The sequence below is a fragment of the Brachyhypopomus gauderio genome, chromosome 16 (genome assembly GCF_052324685.1).
Source record: "Brachyhypopomus gauderio isolate BG-103 chromosome 16, BGAUD_0.2, whole genome shotgun sequence".
Lineage (NCBI taxonomy): Eukaryota > Metazoa > Chordata > Actinopteri > Gymnotiformes > Hypopomidae > Brachyhypopomus > Brachyhypopomus gauderio.
This window is the reverse complement of record NC_135226.1, coordinates 5,693,423-5,713,396: the sequence shown is the minus strand read 5'-3', so window position 1 is coordinate 5,713,396 and position 19,974 is coordinate 5,693,423. Positions and strand designations below refer to the sequence as shown.

The 19,974-nt window shown below is 46.2% G+C and overlaps 1 protein-coding gene and 1 long non-coding RNA gene across 2 annotated transcripts in view; one reads left to right on the top strand and one right to left on the bottom strand.

The window, feature by feature from the left end:
- The first annotated feature begins 3,804 nt into the window (after positions 1 to 3,804).
- On the top strand, positions 3,805 to 6,452 carry LOC143477994 (uncharacterized). The gene is made up of 3 exons (XR_013121677.1): positions 3,805 to 4,031; positions 4,329 to 4,500; positions 4,581 to 6,452. It is a non-coding gene; the product is annotated as an uncharacterized LOC143477994 (long non-coding RNA).
- A 2,731-nt stretch (positions 6,453 to 9,183) lies between these two features.
- Positions 9,184 to 19,974, bottom strand: part of crppa (CDP-L-ribitol pyrophosphorylase A) — a 22,507-nt gene continuing 11,716 nt past the window's right edge. The window contains exons 9-10 of the mRNA XM_076977151.1: positions 17,487 to 17,621; positions 9,184 to 9,385 (exon numbers count right to left, since the gene is read on the bottom strand). Of these exons, the coding sequence (XP_076833266.1) occupies positions 9,281 to 9,385; positions 17,487 to 17,621 (240 nt within the window). The 3' untranslated portion in view covers positions 9,184 to 9,280. The remainder of the gene's footprint in view (positions 9,386 to 17,486; positions 17,622 to 19,974) is intronic.

Sequence of the window (19,974 nt, the reverse complement as noted above, 5' to 3'; positions counted from 1 at the left end):
TTCTAGACAGCTGAAAGCAAGGAGACTGAAGTTAAACACAGACTTAGAAATATTAGAAACGTGGCCCTCAAACGCAGACTTAGAAATATTAGAAACGTGGCCCTCAAATGCAGACTTAGAAATATTAGAAACGTGGCCCTCAAATGCAGACTTAGAAATATTAGAAACGTGGCCCGCAAACGCAGACTTAGAAATATTAGAAACGTGGCCCAAAAACGCAGAACCCGAGTCGCACCAGCACTGCTGACTCGTACTGCGGTGAATAATGTTGGATATAATGTGCGTTTAATATAGTACTGTATAGAGGAATTAATTGTTGAAAAGAAATACATTTAAAATGACATGAAAGGAATTAGCATTATTATTACATTACAGCAAAAATATCATGTTTTAAGAAAGTCAACATGTAAAATAAGATATTAATTTATTAAATAACTCTAATTTAATTATTTTAGAGAAGCCATATTATTCTAATTCATCAAGAAAAAGGAGTGTTTTAACTTAGTGATTATAGTGATGATGAACAGAATCGGAGATTATTGATGTTCATATGAAACACTGACTTTGATTTAGACTTTAAAATGACATTGAACTGCTACTCTATTCTATATTATATATTATATTTAAAATGATATTGAGCTGACAGACACTGCTCCTATATATTATGCGTTCTAGCTACCACTGAGTGAATATCAGGTAAATATATTTTATGTTTTTAAATAAATATATTTAGTCCTTTCTGACTGTTTCTGAAGTTTTAGAATTTGTAATTTTACATATGCAACATTATTATGCAACATCTAAAATCTGAAAAGTAATATAATATATGATGAATATCTGATATGGTAATATATAATTTATATATTTATATTTAAAATGATTAAAGAGAATATATGCATTCAGTATTTTCTGTGGTAATTGTTTCTTTATTTATTTATTCCCCCTATACTATTTTTTCACTCAATGGTTTCATTTATAATATTAGCAGTGTATCTATATAAAGTTGGGGGAATAGTCCTCTCATTTGTAACATTGGTATTAAATAGTTTTATGCAAATAAATGTATGTATTTATAGTAAATATTTTTTTGTAAAAAGTTTAATGTAAATATACCATTTATGTAAATGCATAGTTTTATGTATTTAAGATAAATAGTTTTATGAAAATACATAGTTTTATGTATTTAAGGTAAATAGTTTTCTGAAAATGTAGATTTCTGTGAATACATAGTTTAAGGTTTTCATAAAAAATAAGTTTCCTGGAAGTCCTTAGTTGCATTTTTCTTTTATGTCAAATATGTAATTCAAGGCATATTGTTAATGGCCAGCGATGTAAATAATCAAATAAATGAACTTATCAAAATCAATTAAATCAATTAACTATTTTGATGAATCCCTTGCTAACAATCTCTACAGCTAGCAGGATAGATTTAGGTTCTGTAAGACAAGGAACTTATGAACATTCATAATCATAGGCCAGAGTCTGAGCAGAGATCTGTCCTACACATATCACATAACCATCACACTGGGTGACCATCAACACCACTCTAATGCACAATAACTTAGACTACAAACACCAGCATCCCTTTATTGGAGGTGGTTCCAGCCTGGATCACAGGGACGGGATGTTGAAGAGCCGGTGGAGACGTTCGCTGTCCTGACCTCGCCGTCTGAGCGTAAAACCCTGAACGCTTTTCAGTGTGTTTGCTGCATTTCTTTTGCTGTCTGTCACACAATCCAATTATTTCCCAGTACCCACGAGTGCCTTTTACTATTTCTGCTTAGATATAGCCGCCTGGATCACCAAAGCCACCCCCCCCCCCACACACACACACACACACACACACACACCTTTTCAGTTCACCATAATGTTCCAATAAGGCCAATCATTTTGAAAAGTGAAGTCAATGTTTTATGATTTAATGGCTTCCTTCTCTCTTTTGGTACCCATGGCCACGTCCCCCAGTGCAAGCTCCCAGGACACCCCTGGACGGCTGGGCCAGGGGACCTGATCCCTCCAGCAGTAGACTGATGGCTTCTCAACGTGGAGCTCGAACTTCATCAGAGAAACCAGCCACCCTCCACAAAAACCCTTCCAAATGTTCCCTTCATTCAAAAAGCTCATAGGTCAGTCACTTCTGAGGAACCGAAAATCAAACCGCTTGGATTTGATGAGATTTTAATCTAAAGTCTACAAACCTCAGTAATTTTAATGTTTGAAAGAGTTTGTTTACTCATTAAATGTATTTTGCATTGACAATTAGTATGTTTGTCTGTTTCTGGGAATGCTTAAAATGTACTTGTCTAAGAATTTAACAACAGGTTTATTGATTGTATAGCTGTGAAGCTTGACTGATTGGTCAGTGTTGTGTGTATGACTCGATCACAGCAAGTGTTAGTGTCGTTGTAAAAGAATGTGTTTTAATAGTGCTGATGTGCTAGGCACAGCTTTCATTGCAAAAAATAAACAAATAGGAGATTTGCTGGGTGTGTATTTGGTGACCCCTACTGGTGTCTTGCATATGTTGGCATTTTGTGAAACGCACAAACTGATAAGTGACTCGGAAGTACCTTTCGCCGTCCAAGATCTCAGTAATGAATCCTAGATGCTGTCAGACGGTCCGATATTCACAATGTTTCATGGGTGCAAAACAGTGATCTTGCTTTAGCAAAACCAATATGCGGATACCCTCGGTAGGCTATACTGCGCCGAACACTACAGTGTTTATGTAAATGCAGCTGCACATACTGTATATAAACACCATGGGTGTTAATTCTGCGTGGGCCCGCCGCCTGTTCGGGCGGAACCGACCCGTCCGGGTTCCTCTGCGTTACATGTGTGTGGACGTGAACACGGTGGATACCTGCTCATCATCTGCGGCACCGGCCCGCTGTGCGACGGTGGGGGACAACAGCTCTCTGGGTTTATTATCTTCCCACACAACACGCACATGGGTGTGAAACAGCAGTGTGAGCTCAGTTTAAAGCTCCTCGTATTAAACATATGCAGTGTCAAAGCTGCAAGTATTGTAAACTGTATAAAAAGAACAATAATAATGCATTTACAAGCATTCGTTTACATTTATAAGCGCACTTATGAGCACGTGTCTCACCATTATTATAGTTTTCTTATTCTTATTATTATTTTTTACAGTTTTCTTTAACAGCAGTATTATAAGTATTACAATCATCCCGGGCTCTGTTCGGCTGGGGTGGCCAACTGCCTAGACTCACAATCTGTCAAGGTCTGTTTCCACATAGATGATACATTGGTTTGTGTAAATGTTTATTAAATATAGATTTTAAAAATGCTAATTTAAACTAGCATACACGTCGTTTATTTAATATTTTATACGTCATAAACATTCGTGTTTTGTTTTTTGTGAAATACAAGATGTTAAAATTATATTTGGATCTAACAACAATTCTCATTTTTCTTGCTGTTACCATCATTAGTAGTTGCCACTTACTTTAGTACCAAAGTGCTACTGTGTGGTGTGAAAGGCCTGTGGAAATGAGAGATGATACAGTAATACAGCAGCATGAAATAAAAATAACCTCCATCAAGCGTAATGGTTTAAGCCAAAGCTGAAATGACTGGTTTGGCCCTGCGTGTCTTCAGTCAAATATAGATGCAACCCAACAGAACTCGGTGACCCCTGCATTTTTTCATTGCCAGGGGTCAGTCTCACACACGCACACACACACACACACACACACACACACACACACACACACACACACACACATATTGCCCAAGGGAGCCATTCTACAGGCAGTTCCTGGTTAGGGAGCTTTTCCCCAAACAGCTCCACAACAATCCCATCAGCTGCTAATCTTGCGAGGCCCAGAAAACAGGGCCGTCCGGGCCGTCCGGGCCGCCCGGGCCTCCGCCCGCAGTCGCACGCTCCAGCCGTGACGCAGACTCAGGACAATGGAAGGATATCTGCGTGTGCGGGTGTGCGTGAAATTCCCCTCAGCCTTTGCCAGCTCCAGCAGCGAGGTGAAGAGAGAATAGAGGAGGCAGAAAGGGTAAGAGAACCGAACCTTCTGGACCTTTCTCACACACGGGTCAGCGTGAAGGGGCGTCGCAGGGAACTTCCGATTCGTTCTTTTTTGAGAACCGCACGATAGCATAACACTGACCCCAGCTGTGCCAGGTAGTGAAAGTAAGACCGTCTTTCATAACAGCCAAATGTCCTAATTGAGAATGTATGATGTTTAAACTAGGGTTATTAGTGAGTTTATATCTATCTGTCTGTTGATACTCTGGTCTCTGGAGGCATTCTGCAACATACTATTTTATTTGGCATTGAACTTCCATTCTAGACGAAGATGTACAGCAGAATGTTTAAGAACGCGTTTGAAGGGCTTATGGCCTGTAAGTTCACAGTTCACTGTGTTCACGACGTGGAATCACAAGTCACTTTTACATTCGTCATGCAAAATTGATGTCAGATCCATCACTCAGCAATCAGGACATCATTACGGTTCTTTCAAGGTAAATAAACATTTTGGAGAGAGGGAGGAATGTTGAGGTTACATGGTGTGTATGAATGTGTGCGTTCTTGATCATTATAGATCTTCCAGCACATGAAAGCCTGGGAAACTCCTGATTCCACAGTACTGGTGAGTCGTATAAATAACGCTGATCAAACGTCCTGAGATGTGTTAGTGTATCGCTAAATGGGCTGTATCACAACCATCCAGTGTGTTTACCTAAAGGCCGATAAAGCCTCTCCTTGATTACCACTGCTGAAACACGCCCGGCCTCCACACAAAGCTGAGGGCAGCTTCCGCTAATCGGCCAACTCTACAAGCACCACACCCTAACAGCACACCGGACTGCAGGGATTTCACTATACAAGGCAACCCGTGGCTTAATGAATGGTGGCAAACAGTGTCTGTTTGAGTGAGGTTTCCCACACAGGTTTCCCTACAGAGCTTCTCCATGGCGCTGCAGCAGAAGGGAAAACAATGTCGTCCGCTCTCTTAAGATGCCATCACGAAAGCCCTCCTGACAAAACCCAAAACGATCGACTCTGACATAGTGGCGCGGGACTGCAATCATTTGAGGTCGAGAGGGAGAAAACGTCTGAGCGTCCACTTGGGTTTACGACTCGTGTTTTTCTCTCAAACTGCCTGCATTTATTTTGGAGTCTCAATCACAGGGCATAAATCAGGTCTGTCTGTCTCCTCCTCCCCTGACTCTCTCCTTCTATTGGGTTTTTTTCCGCTCCCTCTCTCCCTCCCTCCTTCTCTCTCTCTCTCTCTCTCTCTCTCTCTGGTCAGAGTACAGTACGTGGCCATCCTGCCCAGCCTTCGAGTCCTGTTTTCTGTCCTGCGGAAGAATTAGCCCCTCAGACATGACCACATCCCCGGCTGCGGTGCGCAGTTTCGGGGCCTGCGTTTCCCCCTTCGCCCAAAGGCCTCGGGCCCCGCGGGCCTCCGTCCTCGCCCTCTAATTAGATTACCCAAATTCTCCGTCTTCTGCTGGGCAAACCCCTACCTTCCAGAGACCTGTAATATGGGGTCTTACTGGGAGGAAATGACCTCAGTGGTGGTCAGATGGGGATTCTATTACACCCGACGTTGCTCCGCACATTCGCCAGCGTTTAAGACGTGGAACGCTAACCCGGGACGCGGCGCGCACCCCCGTGCCGGGCCCCCTAACGACGGGCTTGGAGACGGAAGCGAGGCGGCTCCGTGGTGCTGTGGGAGCGGCGGGCCGCGGCGTGACGTGCTGCAGAGCTGCAGATGTCGGCGCATCTTCCAAGAACCCGTGGAAACGTCACGGTGGCGGTGGGAGCAGAACCGATGTCTCGGTGTCTCAGCGGGCTCCTTCCTCTCCACCACACACTCCACGCAGCTGCTTTTAATACACGTTCCAATGGGTATCGGGTTCTTTCAAAAAATTTCAATAACCGACAGGATAATTTCAGTAGTACTGAAGATGGAAATCAAAGTCTCGGGCCCATAGGGTTACACTTCATGCTTAGCACACTGGTGACCTGTTTTTAGCAATAGCAACAAACCTGATACACCACAGAAGACCACAGGGCTGGATCATTCAGCAAAGATCCAGTAGATCCAGGAAAATGGTGAAACCATATCTGTCAGGCAGTAGTAAAGGGTTTATTGCGTTTACTAAACTAAAGAAAACTACAAAAAATTACAGAAACTAAAACCGGATGCACTGCAGGTCAACTAGAGCGCGAGCAGAAGAAGACAGTGTGATGTTTGACCACAGACATCATTCCATTCAGGATTGTGATGATGAGTCCAGTATCATTTGTCCTCCTGAATCTGGCTAACAGAGAACTCCGAATCACCAGCTGCACACCCAACACATAAATCCCCACTAATTAATGATGCCTTTCTGAACTTGGCTTGTATTACTGAGGTCAGATGTAGTTTGGAGATGTATGTCCAAATGTATTCATTTACTGTCAATCTAAACTTTATGGCTATAATGAAAATGTTAAATAATGATGGTTCTAATAAAAAAAGGACATTTATTTGAAAGTAGTGAGAGTTATGAGAGCCAGAGCATGTGTGTGGAGAGTGTGGGTGGAGCAGTCCAGCGTGCTGTGGGTGGAGAGAAGCTGACTAGTGTGATGGATTTGCAGTCATAAATCATTTCTGCAGCCATGTCTCATGCCGTCTATCACAGACCATATCACACACACACACACACACACACTTTTACACTCTTTTTAAACTAAGAACACATCATCCCACACACACACCCACACAGCCTTCAACACACTTATACATTAACAGAATCAGTAAAATAATCAGATGTTTTTAAAACTCATCTAAAACATATTCAGCCTGTGGGCCAAGATGGTGTGTATTCTCCAGGAAACACTTCTGAACTCAACTCAATTCACTCAAGTCACTTCTGAACTGAACTTGGCCTGTGTGTCGCAGTCCAGTGGTGTGATTTGCAGCAGGTGCTGTTCATGGGAGCAGGAAACTCACGAGCCCAATAATTACCTTACGCTGCTTAAAATGAAACATGCAGTGTCGTGGGGACCGGAGCCCCGTCTCACGGCCCTCCACCCGTCTCGCGGCCCTCCACCCGTCTCACAGCCCTCCACCCGTCTCACGGCCCTCCACCCTGCTCCATGTATGTTACATGCTGAAGTGCCTCTCATGAATTAAGATCAGCGGTTCAGAGGCGACCTGCCAGCTGCTCTTAATCAGTGGCCATCACTCCCACAGCTGTGAGAATACCAGAAGCCAGTAATCAGACTGCCGCACTGTGATCCTGACACATTTCTACACTTTCAAACCCAGCAGGTGACTGTGAAGTATTCTAAGAAAACAACTTAATTAAAATCTTAAACAGGTGAGAAAAAAAAACAACTTAATATTTACCCTCCTCACAGAAGCAGTCAGTCAGGGCCATGGAGAAGGTCTGCATCTGGCTGGCACATTTACAGACCTGACTTACCATAACCACACAGTGAGGCATTGTTGACACTAGCCATAAAGCAAGAGTTTCGCATCGGTTTATGCGAAAACGTCCTTCTTTACATCTTATATCAGCGCAGACAGGGATTCTGGTGCATTTGCGAGTGACTTCTGAGGTGTTGGGCTGTGGAGATAATCCATCTCAGTCATGGACGGGGGGGGGCTCCCTACCGAGAAGGGCCCGGGTCTCCTCTTTCACGCCAGCCGCACCCTGCGAGGACGAGGGGAAGATCATTCCACATATGTACGTGTCACGCGGAAATGTGGAACAAATTAACGGCACACACACAGCTCCACTGAATGGGCCGGGAGAGGGAGACAGAGATAGTGGGAGAGAGAGATAGAGGGAGAGATGGGGGAGAGAGAGAGAGACAGAGAAAGAGAGAGAGACAGGGGGAGAGGTGGAGAGGGGTCAGCAGCATTAGATGTTTTTCGCAGCTCTGAGATGCAGTTTTCTTCCATCCGAAGCTGTTCCAGACCCCTGATGTGAGACAGGATGCAGGTTTCCAGTTGTAGGTCAAACCCATGTTTTGACCCCGAGTGCTCAGAAAACCAGAAGAGCCCGAGCATAATGTCCCGCAGTCCTGCTGCGGTCCTGTACCCCTCTGGCGGGGCGTCGAGGGAACAGTGAAGAGGGCTGAATACACGGCTGGCCTTCCGCCCTCTTCCATAATGACCTCACACTCTGGCTGAGCCACAAACCCGGGGCCATAATCAATTAGCAATCAGAGGCTGTGTGGGCGTGAGCAAGACCCTCGGCCCCAGCACACAGACGAAAACAGGCTTTCGACAGTGAAAAGGCGATAATTCCAAAAACAGCCGGGTGTATGAACCGTGGTGGCCAGGGTCAGTGCGTTCTGGCTAGTGTTAAGCTTGTCCACCAAAGACAAACCTGGAGTTTGGAGTTACAGGGGTGCACACTGGCGCAGAAGGAGGTTTGGAGTTTAGATTCCACTACAACATGAAGTCACACAAGACTAACTGCACCACACAATATCCCAATTACAGAAAAGAAGGGGAAAAAGTGAACATTTCTTAGGAAACCTGTGGTCCAGGTTACGCAGCACAGCAGACAAAACACCAAACTCAAGCACTCGGCACGCTCAAAGAACCAGAGAAACTGCATCTTGTCTTTCATTATTACTCATTATTCATTTTGTTCTTGTGGCTTTTGAACAAATTTAGAAACATTTTTATCATTCTTATTTTTTTAACAATATCATTCTGTCTTAAGAGGCCTTGAGAGTTGTTCTGAAGAAAAGAACTGTCTGTCAGAGAAATGGCCGTACTACCCCTAGTGGTTAGAGTATGGATGCTACACAGGAATAAATTACTATGGTTGTTTCACAAGAGGTCAGTGTTTCCTTAAAAAACACAGTACCTTTCTCTCTCTCTCTCTCTCTCTCTCTCTCTCTCACACAGACACAGACACAGACACACACACACACAGACACACACACACACACACACACACACACACACACACACACACACACACACACACACACACACACACACACAGGTTAAGACTGAACCCTGGTTAAGAACTCACACCACAGCACAGATACAGATACCACTTGTCTGTACATAAACACAGGTGAAATAATACTCAAATCATGACATGTAGCTCGAATTAAAATTATGATTTATAAGTGATTCTGAAAACAACAAACTCCAAATATACACATGAACACATGAATATATAAATATGTTTTTATTGAACATTTTGCAGGAGCTCCAGTGCTTGTCAGGGTGCGTTCAGGCTGACGTTGCAGGTTTGTGTGTGAAGGTGTTTCTGAATCTCAGGCTTTAAACAGTTGGCCAGTGAAGGCAGAGTTTCTGTCTCTGATGAGAGCTGATGTGATTTGGGACAGCCTCTCTACAGACCTCTCCCACAGCTCAGGAACCTGAAACACACACACACACACACACACACACACACACACACACACACACACAATGCACAAAGATGTCTGTGTGATATACAGTCAAGAAATCTACCCACCCACTGAACTTCAAACAAAACAAGTGAGCTAGCGAGGGAGTATTTGTAGAACACACCACACACACCACAGACTCATTACAGTAGTACAGATATTTGACGCCTCCCTTAACCAGACAGACAGAAATACCAGTGTGTGTAGAGCTTGATGGAAAAGAAGTCCTACAGGATATGTACTCAGAGTTCTTAGCAATTGACAGAGCACACTGTCAGAGGGTAGCAGAACACACCCACCAAACACCAAAGAGTGGTGTTCCTTAAAGTCAGTGTACTCCGCTTTATGGGGTAAACCAAACGTCCCGTGTCTGGACAAGCACTAGTGTCTTGCTGTGGTCTTTCAGTTTCTTATTCATTTGTGTCTTTGGTCTAGTTTGTATTCATGTGGCGTGAGTGTGTTTAATGGCTGGCCGTCTGGATGTACATCCGCTGATAATTGACATTCAGTGAATAACAACTCCAAGTCACTCAGCTTCACCTGAACTACTTCAGCATGTGAGGGGAAAATGCAGAAATCCAACGCAACCTCCATTTGGGTATGATCTTAGATTTTCCACATAAAATACTCCCTGTTCTGTTTCAGCTGATGTCAAATGCCAAACCAACATTCAAGTCACTTCCACTCAGGAACAAACTGAATCACAAAGTTTATTTTAAATGAATTCCAACTGTATGACGCTTCACTGGACTCCTGATAGAAAAACACACTTCTGACTAATATTTCAAATTGAAAGAAAACCAAAAGCATTGATCCCCGATAATATATAGTAACTATTGCATCCAAATATCTCTGACGTAATGTGCAAATGTGCAACCGTGCCCAGTACGTCTAATGACTCTGAACTTGTGATTAAATTATTAGCATTTTAATGGCTACGTGCAACAATGCACTGTGGATCAAACTGGGTTGACGTCATGCCGTATTTCAGAACTTCCCCAGACCCTGAACTACAGAACCTTCTCTTCCCATTGTAGAATAATGACTACAGACACGGAAGACAGCAAGAACGGCTCACCTAAAATCTACTAAACCACATGAGTGCAAATGTTCGAAATGTTCTGTGTCACATCCACGGAGGGAGACCCCTGCTACCATCCACAGAAATCAGTGCAACAGAGACCTGCTGTTTCTCAAGCCTGTGTGTAGTGCTACAAAAGACAACCACAGCGAAAGACAACACACTTACTGCGCAGTGCACTGGTATGGTTATACAACATCAACAACACTGGAAAAGCACAGGAATAAAAATAGTCTTGAAAGCCAGTGCGAGCTGATCGAGCAGGATTAAAGGCCTAGACAAGACGTAGTTCTCCTCTACAGACGATCGTGAATCAATCTGCATGTAATCAATCACGTATAACATAGGGCAAGGATTCATTTTCTGGATCAAATTCATGACATTTTGAATACCTTTAAGAAAATGTTTAAGGCATGCCTTTAAGGCATGTTCAAATGTTTAACTCATAGCATTATCAAAAAAGATAAATCTTTAATGGCATGTTAAAATTTTGAACTCAAAATTAATGAATTTAACTAATACTCAAAGTATAAAATAGTCAAGTAGTCCAAGTATACAATTTTCACTTTGAAAAGTTTGTTTTGTAAATGGTTTTTACTATATTTCGGCCCTGAGGTAACCATCACGAATGCTGAATATAAAGACATTACTAAAACAAGCAGATTTAAGACATAAACAACACCAGAGACCCAGAAACACAGTAGCGCTGATGGCTAAAGGCTCCCTGGTGTGGAGAAGGCGGGGCCTAAGTGCACAGTGCAGTACCAGGGGGGCGGAGGAGACCTGACGTGTGACGTTCACGCTCTGGCAGCTCCGCCCCCGCACTGATGAGTGACTGCGTGAGACACCATATGAGAGGCGCCCAGGCACGGATCTCTATTCTGAACCACTAATATGACTCTTGCTTTAAAACAAAGGAAAATTCCCTACTCTGAATTATTCCATCTTCAAGTGTCACTCCAACCTCACGGAGTGACTGTAAATTGATAACCCTTTGAGATGATTCCCAAGGACTGTTCCAGGATGGATAATCCGTTAGCTCGATGAAACCCCAGACCTGGGCAGTGCAATGCAGCCCAGCAGCAGTAAGAGGAATTGTGTTAAATGCACATCAGAGAAGACAATCCTTCAAATACATCAAATCAAAACTAATGATGACTCAAATATGTCTGATGACACATTATTGATCTATCTAGAGTGGCAACGCTGAGAACAAATACATGGGTGAAACAGATGAAGATTCACTAAGGACAAACTGTCCCTTGCAATCACAGTGACTCATTAATTCCAGATATCTGGGAAAGGAAAGCCATAAAACGCCACGTTTGTGCAACCCTGTAATTTCTGTGTTATTCACAGACTCAGCTGAAGCAGAAAGCCACGGTGCACAACACTCTAATCACAACCATTTGACACTGGACTTCTGGCCATGCGACCGGTACAAAACGTTGCCTTCCCGTCCGCCCCACGTTTCCACAGCGTATCAGCCTGGAATCTGCATCACGTTTCGCTGGCTGCTGGAATCCTCCTGCGACTCAAAGCTCCCCCCCCCCCTTTTTTTTGTCCATCTAACTTCAATCGAATCTTTCAACCACACCAACGTGTACAGAATAAAATGAAACACTGACGGTGAATGGAAACGGCACCAGTGTCTCGCACACCTGCCCCGACTGGTGATACTGGAGATGCGCTACACTTGCAGAATGACAAACACGGCGTCGACGTTCAGTTGCTGGCACACAAAAAAAGAGAGAGAAAAAGAAAAAAACCCAAACAAACCGTAAGCGGTACGGAGTGGGAGCGGATTTTTTAGACAAAGGAAAGATTGCGGAGGGAAAGACAGCGTCATGGCGGCAGACCACACAGCGAGTGGCGCTTTTCCAGCGGGCCCTGAAGGTTGTGCAGCTGGGATCGAGCGCTGTGTCATCGCAGGGCGGCGGGCTGAACCGCACCAGCACGCCCCACTCAGGACCAAACCTCAGCAATTAGGATCTTAACAGCCACAATTTGCACCAATCCATCAAGTCAAGAAGACGTGCACCTGCAGCCAGCCAGACAGAGTCAGACAGACAGACAGACAGACAGCTCGCCTTCTGCCCTGCTCTCTGCTGACGGCTCCTGAGAAGGGCTCAGAACAGAAAGATGGAGGGCCAAACCAAGCACAGTCCCAGATCAGGAAGAAATAAATGGGTTTACCACCAGTGACTAGTCCCGATGGGAGACATTTAAATGTATTGCGCATAAATAACTTATGACTGTTTCCCGAGCGTTTTGAAGTGATAACCCTTAATAACCACTAGAGGGCAGCTTAGTGGTGGAACAGACACCCACACAATAGGAGAGAGAAAAAAGAAACTAATTACAAGGAGTTTATTACTGTTTACATTAGACCTTTTTAAACAGGAGGCCATATAGTAAAAGGTAGTAAAAAAAAACCCCCTCATCTTACCACATTCTCCCAACATCACATACACTCCATCATGGAAACAAGAACATCACATACACACGAGACTTAAAAGCAGCCATATCTCTGGCTAAGCGGGATTGTATTTCTCTCTCTCTCTCTCTCTCTCTCTCTGAAAGTCCACTTCTTAAAGGGTATTATGGCAGCACCGGGTACCAGACCCGCCCCCCTCCCCTCTTCTCCAGTGTCCCATTCTGTGGACAGTAGCTGGAGGGGAAGACGGATCTCCAGATCATTGTCTGGCAGCGCTGGAGATCTGATACGGGCCCCCGACCCCACTGCAGTGAGCACGGCCTCCTCGCCTCTCCGAGGGATCGACCCGGCCCAGCCCAATTCTTGATGTTCGGCTAAACGCTTGTCTCTGTGCACCCATTTAATTGGGACGTATATTTTCCCCCTATGAGACAAAAAGACAATTTACCCCGCCATCCCAGATCGCTCTCACCTCACATAACACCCCCCCCCCCCCCCCCCCTGTGAGATTCTCCCTCCGACTCTGTTGACACAAGCGCCGCTCCGATGAAGCTCCACGCTGCAGATGAGGGAAGAAAGTGAAAAAGTAAATTTCCGCCCTGTACTGAAAAGACCAGCGTTATCTATAGAGCGTCCCCCCCCGGTCTAAACAGGATCCCAAAATGAAGTGCCTGTCTGGGTCTGTATTCTTTTCTTTCTTATCAAGAGCACCTTAGTCATAATCGGACACACACATACACACAAACAGACCCCGCGCAAAGAAAATACAGGAAGCTGGCCCTGCCTCACGACTGAATGCATTTCTATTTGAACGAGTGAGTGATGGCGGTGTTTCTGCATGGCCTGGTGACAGACACACTTCCAAACAACATTGACTACAATACCCTCTTACAAACACAGCTCGCAGCCAACGGCGTGGACCTGTGTTATGACACTCGGAAGCCCACATGGGAAAAAAAAACACTTCCGCGGTCGCGACGATCTCAGACGGACCACGGGCTCCGTGTGCGACATGTGTACACAGCACAATAGGCGTCCTATAGGGGCACGTAGATTATCTCCTTAAGTGACAACACCGTTCACATGTTCACGGCGTATTCCGCGGGCCTCCGTAGTGCCGGAGCAGAAGACGCCTCACACTCCACAATGAAGGAGACGGAGTCCAGCTTTTCACGCGGCTGTCAAAACAAGGCTGTAATCCAGACTAAACAACTGTGAAGAAGCAACAAACGGAAACGGACCTGCGAGCACGACGAGGCCTTCAGACTGCAGCACACGCTGAACTAACAGGCCAGGACACGGCATTTACTCAAAAGTGGTCGCCACTGGGTTTTGTTTAATGTGCAACAGCAAATATAATTAAACAGTACTGCAGTGACATACCTGAAACACAGCTAGCAGGGTAGGGACCCATTAGGCTGCATGATATGTAAATATATTTAGATTTAGACATTCAGAAAAACACAAATTTTCTGAAGGTTTGGGGGTTAAATTAAGTTTTAACACACCTGGATCATCGAATCACTTCATTATATATAAATTATATACATCTCTGCATGAGGCTTCTTCAGGTCTACCAGCACGATTCAGAACGTCTTTTTACCATCTATGTGCTAATAACAAGGAACAAAGTAAGTAATTGCATCCAGCTTGGAGCAAATGTAGAAGCAAAAGGCACAAAACCATTTCAGAAGGTCTCGCGCCAAACCTCACGCTAAGGGCTACGCTCAACCCCAGACTCGGAGAAGAACGACCAGAGTGTGAGGCTGGGTGGTCGTCTCGAACCAAGCGCTCCTCGTCGGCGGTCGGCACGAAGCGAACGTAGTGCTCTCACGATGATTCAATGTTTACAAACTAATTCGGGGGCCCCTGGGAGGTGTGCATGCGTTCCAGAAGAGCCTGTGATGTTCGAGATCGTCCGTGATTGTTCACAGCCGGAACGCTCTCGCACGGTGAGCCTCGGCACGAGTATTTGTGAAGAGTCGCTTCAGAGAAGCCGTCGCGGGGCCTTTGTGTAATCCGCTAAATCAGAGTGGGGTAAACGGTGGTCCCGGGTGTCACGCCTCCCCTGACTGCTCCTGGTCCAACATGCCAATGAACATCTGGAGCTCCGCAGGCGTGAACAGATCGCCCGCCAGTGCCGGCTCCGCCCGGCCCGCCTCCCCTGCGCATCTCGCTGGGGGTCTGCTGTGCCGTTTAACACCACGGTAACACCTAAAGGAGGGCAGGCCCTGGGACCATCGGCCCGGCCCACCCGAACCCCGTCAGGAGAGAGCACACCAACTTATCTGGCTGTTCTGATGCAAAGCAAACGTGCAACATGCAGGCTAGAGCGCAGAGTAAATTAGTAAGTCCAGCAAAGGAGGCACTGGCCTGAACATTACTGCCAAAGATGCCGGTCCAGGCAGCAAATCTCAGAAGACAGGACGCGTTTGTTAGTGGGGGACAGGGGTGAGCAGGGACACTCACACGATAGAGCCACAGAATGGAGAAGCGGTTAAAGCCATTAATTAAACACTGCAGTGTTGACATGTGTGTCGCTGCATACACATACACCCACCATACACACTTTTACAAAAAAAAAAAGCTCGGTGCAGGCCTCGAATGCAAAGCTTGCAGGTTCTGGTGGAGGCTGCCGGGCCGGAGAGAAACCCGACAGATCGCCGAGATGCACCACATTCCTGCAAAAATGCACGATTTCACAGCCTGCTGTTCAGCTGGGGCACCTGAACAGGTAAGAGGAGGAGGTAGCAGGTAGGAGGACAACTCTCCACGCTCCCTCTCTCTCTCTCTCTCTCTCTCTCTCTCTAGGCTGTCCCCATCCCCCTCTCTCTCTCTCTGTTCTAAGGAACAGCTAATCTCCTCACGGGTTTAGGATTCCTTGGCTAAGCTCTTTGAGGAGAAGGAAGTGGATGCAGGGTCAACAGCAGGCCTCTCACCGAGGGGATTAGTGGGCCCATATATCATCGTGACAGGCCTTTTCAGCGAGTGACAGGTCACCATGGCGCCGCATCGCGGGAATCCCGTGACACTTCCTGTCACTGCTGGAAACACAGATCAGGTCAGAAATCGTCTCGAGCGTCCCAGCACCTGATCGCTTTGTCCGTGCGCGGCATTACGAGGCACGCGCTTTGATGTGTAACGTGTGTTTGGAGTTTGTTATCTTTCACGTGATTTTCGTGAAAAACCATGGCACGCACTGGAGAGGTCTTCATCCACGCCCCCACGCCCTCACCCAAACCCCAACCCCCAGCCACCCGCCCTCCTGCTTCATCAGTGATGGTAGGTGAAGGCCTGCAGGAAACCAGGACAAGCTAAAAAGAGACGCGAGGTCTCGAGTCACGACTGCTACGAAGGTCTAACAACACTGCCAGCTCCTTGAGGTTTAGCGGAAAGAGACCCAGTAGAGTGCGGAGTGAATCTGTCACATTTTATACAAATCACCGAGTAAAATATGTTGAAAAAACAGTAGAATAATGAAATATTTCAGCAGCTAGGGGCAACAGAAAACATGTCTCAGCTTAGGAGGAAATTGGACATGACAGACGTTTCGTATAACCAGTGGGGACCTAGAAAAAGCAAAGGCGATCCCGATTAAAAGCGCAAGATGTTTTTAATTAACCGTTTTAAACTGCGGCTGAAAAAAAAATGTTTACTGATCCCTTATCAGATGCCTGCGCTGTGAAATCAGTGATGCCTCCCCAGCCCTGCAGAGCTCCTTGTGTAAACATCTGGCAAAGACAAACAAATCTGGCGGCCGTCTTTCAGCAGCTCGTCCCGAACGTTTCCCCACCGCCTCCGCTGCCTGCCGTCGTGTTTTTATCGCCCATGTCAGGAACTTGTTTCAGAAATGAAACTTCACAGTCTACAGCAGTTTGAGCCGGTTTTACCGCTCCGGGTTCCTAAGAAAAGTGGCGTGTAATAACGGGGCAGAAAAGAGTCACGGCCTGCAATTATTAAACCAGAAATTAAACGCAGACAAAGCGCGACCGTGTGGCTTGGAACTCATGAAGAGCATCTTGGCAGCCATTTTGAAAAGGGCAAAGAAGATTCAAGTGGGAGGAACGATGCGCGTTATAGGCCCACGACAGCGACTCCTGCTGCCAGAGCGATGAGAATTTTATCTGGCCGAACACATATCACGTACACTCCCCCTTCTCCCGCGTCCTAAAAGAGAATCATATCTCTCCCCGTGACGTGACCCCAAGCGCTGGAACATTCCATGTCACGGAGGAAGGTCACGTGATGAATGGAAACAAAGTCGCACGTGGAAGCGGGGTGCTCCGCGGGCTGGATGACGGGCGCCGGGTGCGGCTCTTGTAATTACGCCACGGCCTGACGTCAGCTGAACTGTGAGGGGAAGGTCAGGCGGGCCTGGACAGGGCCAGCTCACCTCCAGCTGCTCCCGGTACCACGTGACCGGGCCAAGAGCAGCCACACGTACACCCAGATCCCTTCTCATATTCTGAGCGGTTCACAGACGCATTTACGGTGTAGTGACGTTGAAAATATTTTCTGTGACATTTTACACGTGAAAAAAACTGGAGACCTACCTTCGAGTGAATGACCTGAGCCCCATAGAGTAAAATGTTGTCCTTTCTAAATGTGGTGGAGAGTTCCTTGATGGCGGTCAGCTCAGGGTCCTTCCCAGCGGGGGACCGATCCTCCTCTGACGTGTATAAATGAACCTTTCAACACAGAAGAGAGATGCACAGGCCCCCACTCAGCACAGCGGTGCACCACAACATAAATACTCATACTGCAGAATTAATAAGCACAGAAAAGAAATATGTCAAAAAAAAAGGAGTGTCTGGAGATGGAACAAGACAGTTAACGCCAGGTGCTGGGTGTGAAAAGGGCCGCGTGACCATGGATTATCACCAAGAGAGACCGTGAATGAGAGACTGCTGGGTCTAGGCTGTAATCCATCTCACTAAGGCAGAACGGTCTGTGTCTAAAAGAAGCAGCTGGCTTTTCAGCTACATGGGAAAAACAGTTGCATGAAAGCAACTGAGATGTTGAGTACAGTCTCAGTGTCCGCTGGCTGGAAGGTCCTAACTGCTGTAGACACAGCCCTCACGAGTGTCCCAGACCTGACTTCTCTCTCGTCTGCTGTAGACACAGCCCTCACGAGTGTCCCAGACCTGGCTTCTCTCCCGTCTGCTGTAGACACAGTCCTCACGAGTGTCTCAGACCTGACATCTCTCCCGTCTGCTGTAGACACAGCCCTCACGAGTATCCCAGACCTGACTTCTCTCCCGTCTGCTGTAGACACAGTCCTCACGAGTGTCTCAGACCTGACTTCTCTCACGTCTGCTGTAGACACAGCCCTCATGAGTGTCCCAGACCTGACTTCTCTCACGTCTGCTGTAGACAAAGCCCTCACGTGTGTCCCAGACCTGGCTTCTGTACCGTCTGCTGTAGACACAGCCCTCAGGAGTGTCCCAGACCTGACTTCTCTTTCCCGTCTGCTGTAGACACAGCCCTCAGGAGTGTCCCAGACCTGACATTCTCTCACGTCTGCAGTAGACACAGCCCTCACGAGTGTCTCAGACCTGACATCTCTCCCGTCTGCTGTAGACACAGCCCTCACGAGTGTCTCAGACCTGACATCTCTCCCTTCTGCTGTAGACACAGCCCTCATGAGTGTCTCAGACCTGACATCTCTCCCTTCTGCTGTAGACACAGCCCTCACGAGTGTCCCAGACCTGACTTCTCTCACGTCTGCTGTAGACACAGCCCTCACGAGTGTCCCAGACCTGGCTTCTGTACCGTCTGCTGTAGACACAGCCCTCAGGAGTGTCCCAGACCTGACTTCTCTCCCGTCTGCTGTAGACACAGCCCTCATGAGTGTCCCAGACCTGACTTCTGTACCGTCTGCTGTAGACACAGCCCTCAAGAGTGTCCCAGACCTGACTTCTCTCATGTCTGCTGTAGACACAGCCATCACGAGTGTCCCAGACCTGACTTCTCTCACGTCTGCTGTAGACACAGCCCTCACGAGTGTCCCAGACCTGGCTTCTGTACCGTCTGCTGTAGACACAGCCCTCAGGAGTGTCCCAGACCTGGCTTCTGTACCGTCTGCTGTAGACACAGCCCTCAGGAGTGTCCCAGACCTGACTTCTCTTTCCCGTCTGCTGTAGACACAGCCCTCACGAGTGTCCCAGACCTGACATTCTCTCCCGTCTGCTGTAGACACAGCCCTCAAGAGTGTCCCAGACCTGACTTCTCTCACGTCTGCTGTAGACACAGCCCTCACGAGTGTCCCAGACATGACTTCTCTCCCGTCTGCCAGGAAGGTGCGTGCCGGGCCATGCCCATACTAGGGTTGCAAAGGTATGAGATTTTCACGGTATGATAACCGTCTCAGAAAATACCGCGGTATCACGGTATCACAGTTAGTTTGTATATTATTAAAAGATACACTGACCCTTAAAGAAATTACAACAAGTTTTTTTGTTCAATTAACTATTTATTGTAGAAACCTGCAACTATTGTATACAAAATGTCTCCTTTAAAAAAAATAAGCTGTAAACATGTTTATATAAATACTGCAAAATTAGAGAAACCTAAATCATGGATTTCAGTACAATTATTTAAGTTTAAATTATTTAATATCTGATAAACTCAGCCTGGGTCAGTGTCTGATCAACAACTGTTGTAAACGTCCGTTGTACTGCCAAGTTAGAATATAACCAGATACTGCAGAAAGAGAGGATTTATTTCTGACATGACCCTCACAATAGAGATTTCTATTTTAAGGCTTTCACACCGAGTCTGGTTTTAACATATGAAAAACAGGCACGTTAGAATTTGAAAATGAACGCATGTAAATTAATGGCGTCTTTCACATCCAGCGAAAGCAAGGACCATAAAAAGCTAGGTTTATTCTTTTCACTAGTGACCGTAGCGCGCGACTCCGCACAGTTCTCTTGTATTAGGTTAACAAATACGAGCCTCTTGTAATTCCAGGACGAAACATGAGAGAACGTGAAGACGTTAAGACTGGACGTTTTGAAAATAAACAACCATTAAATAATG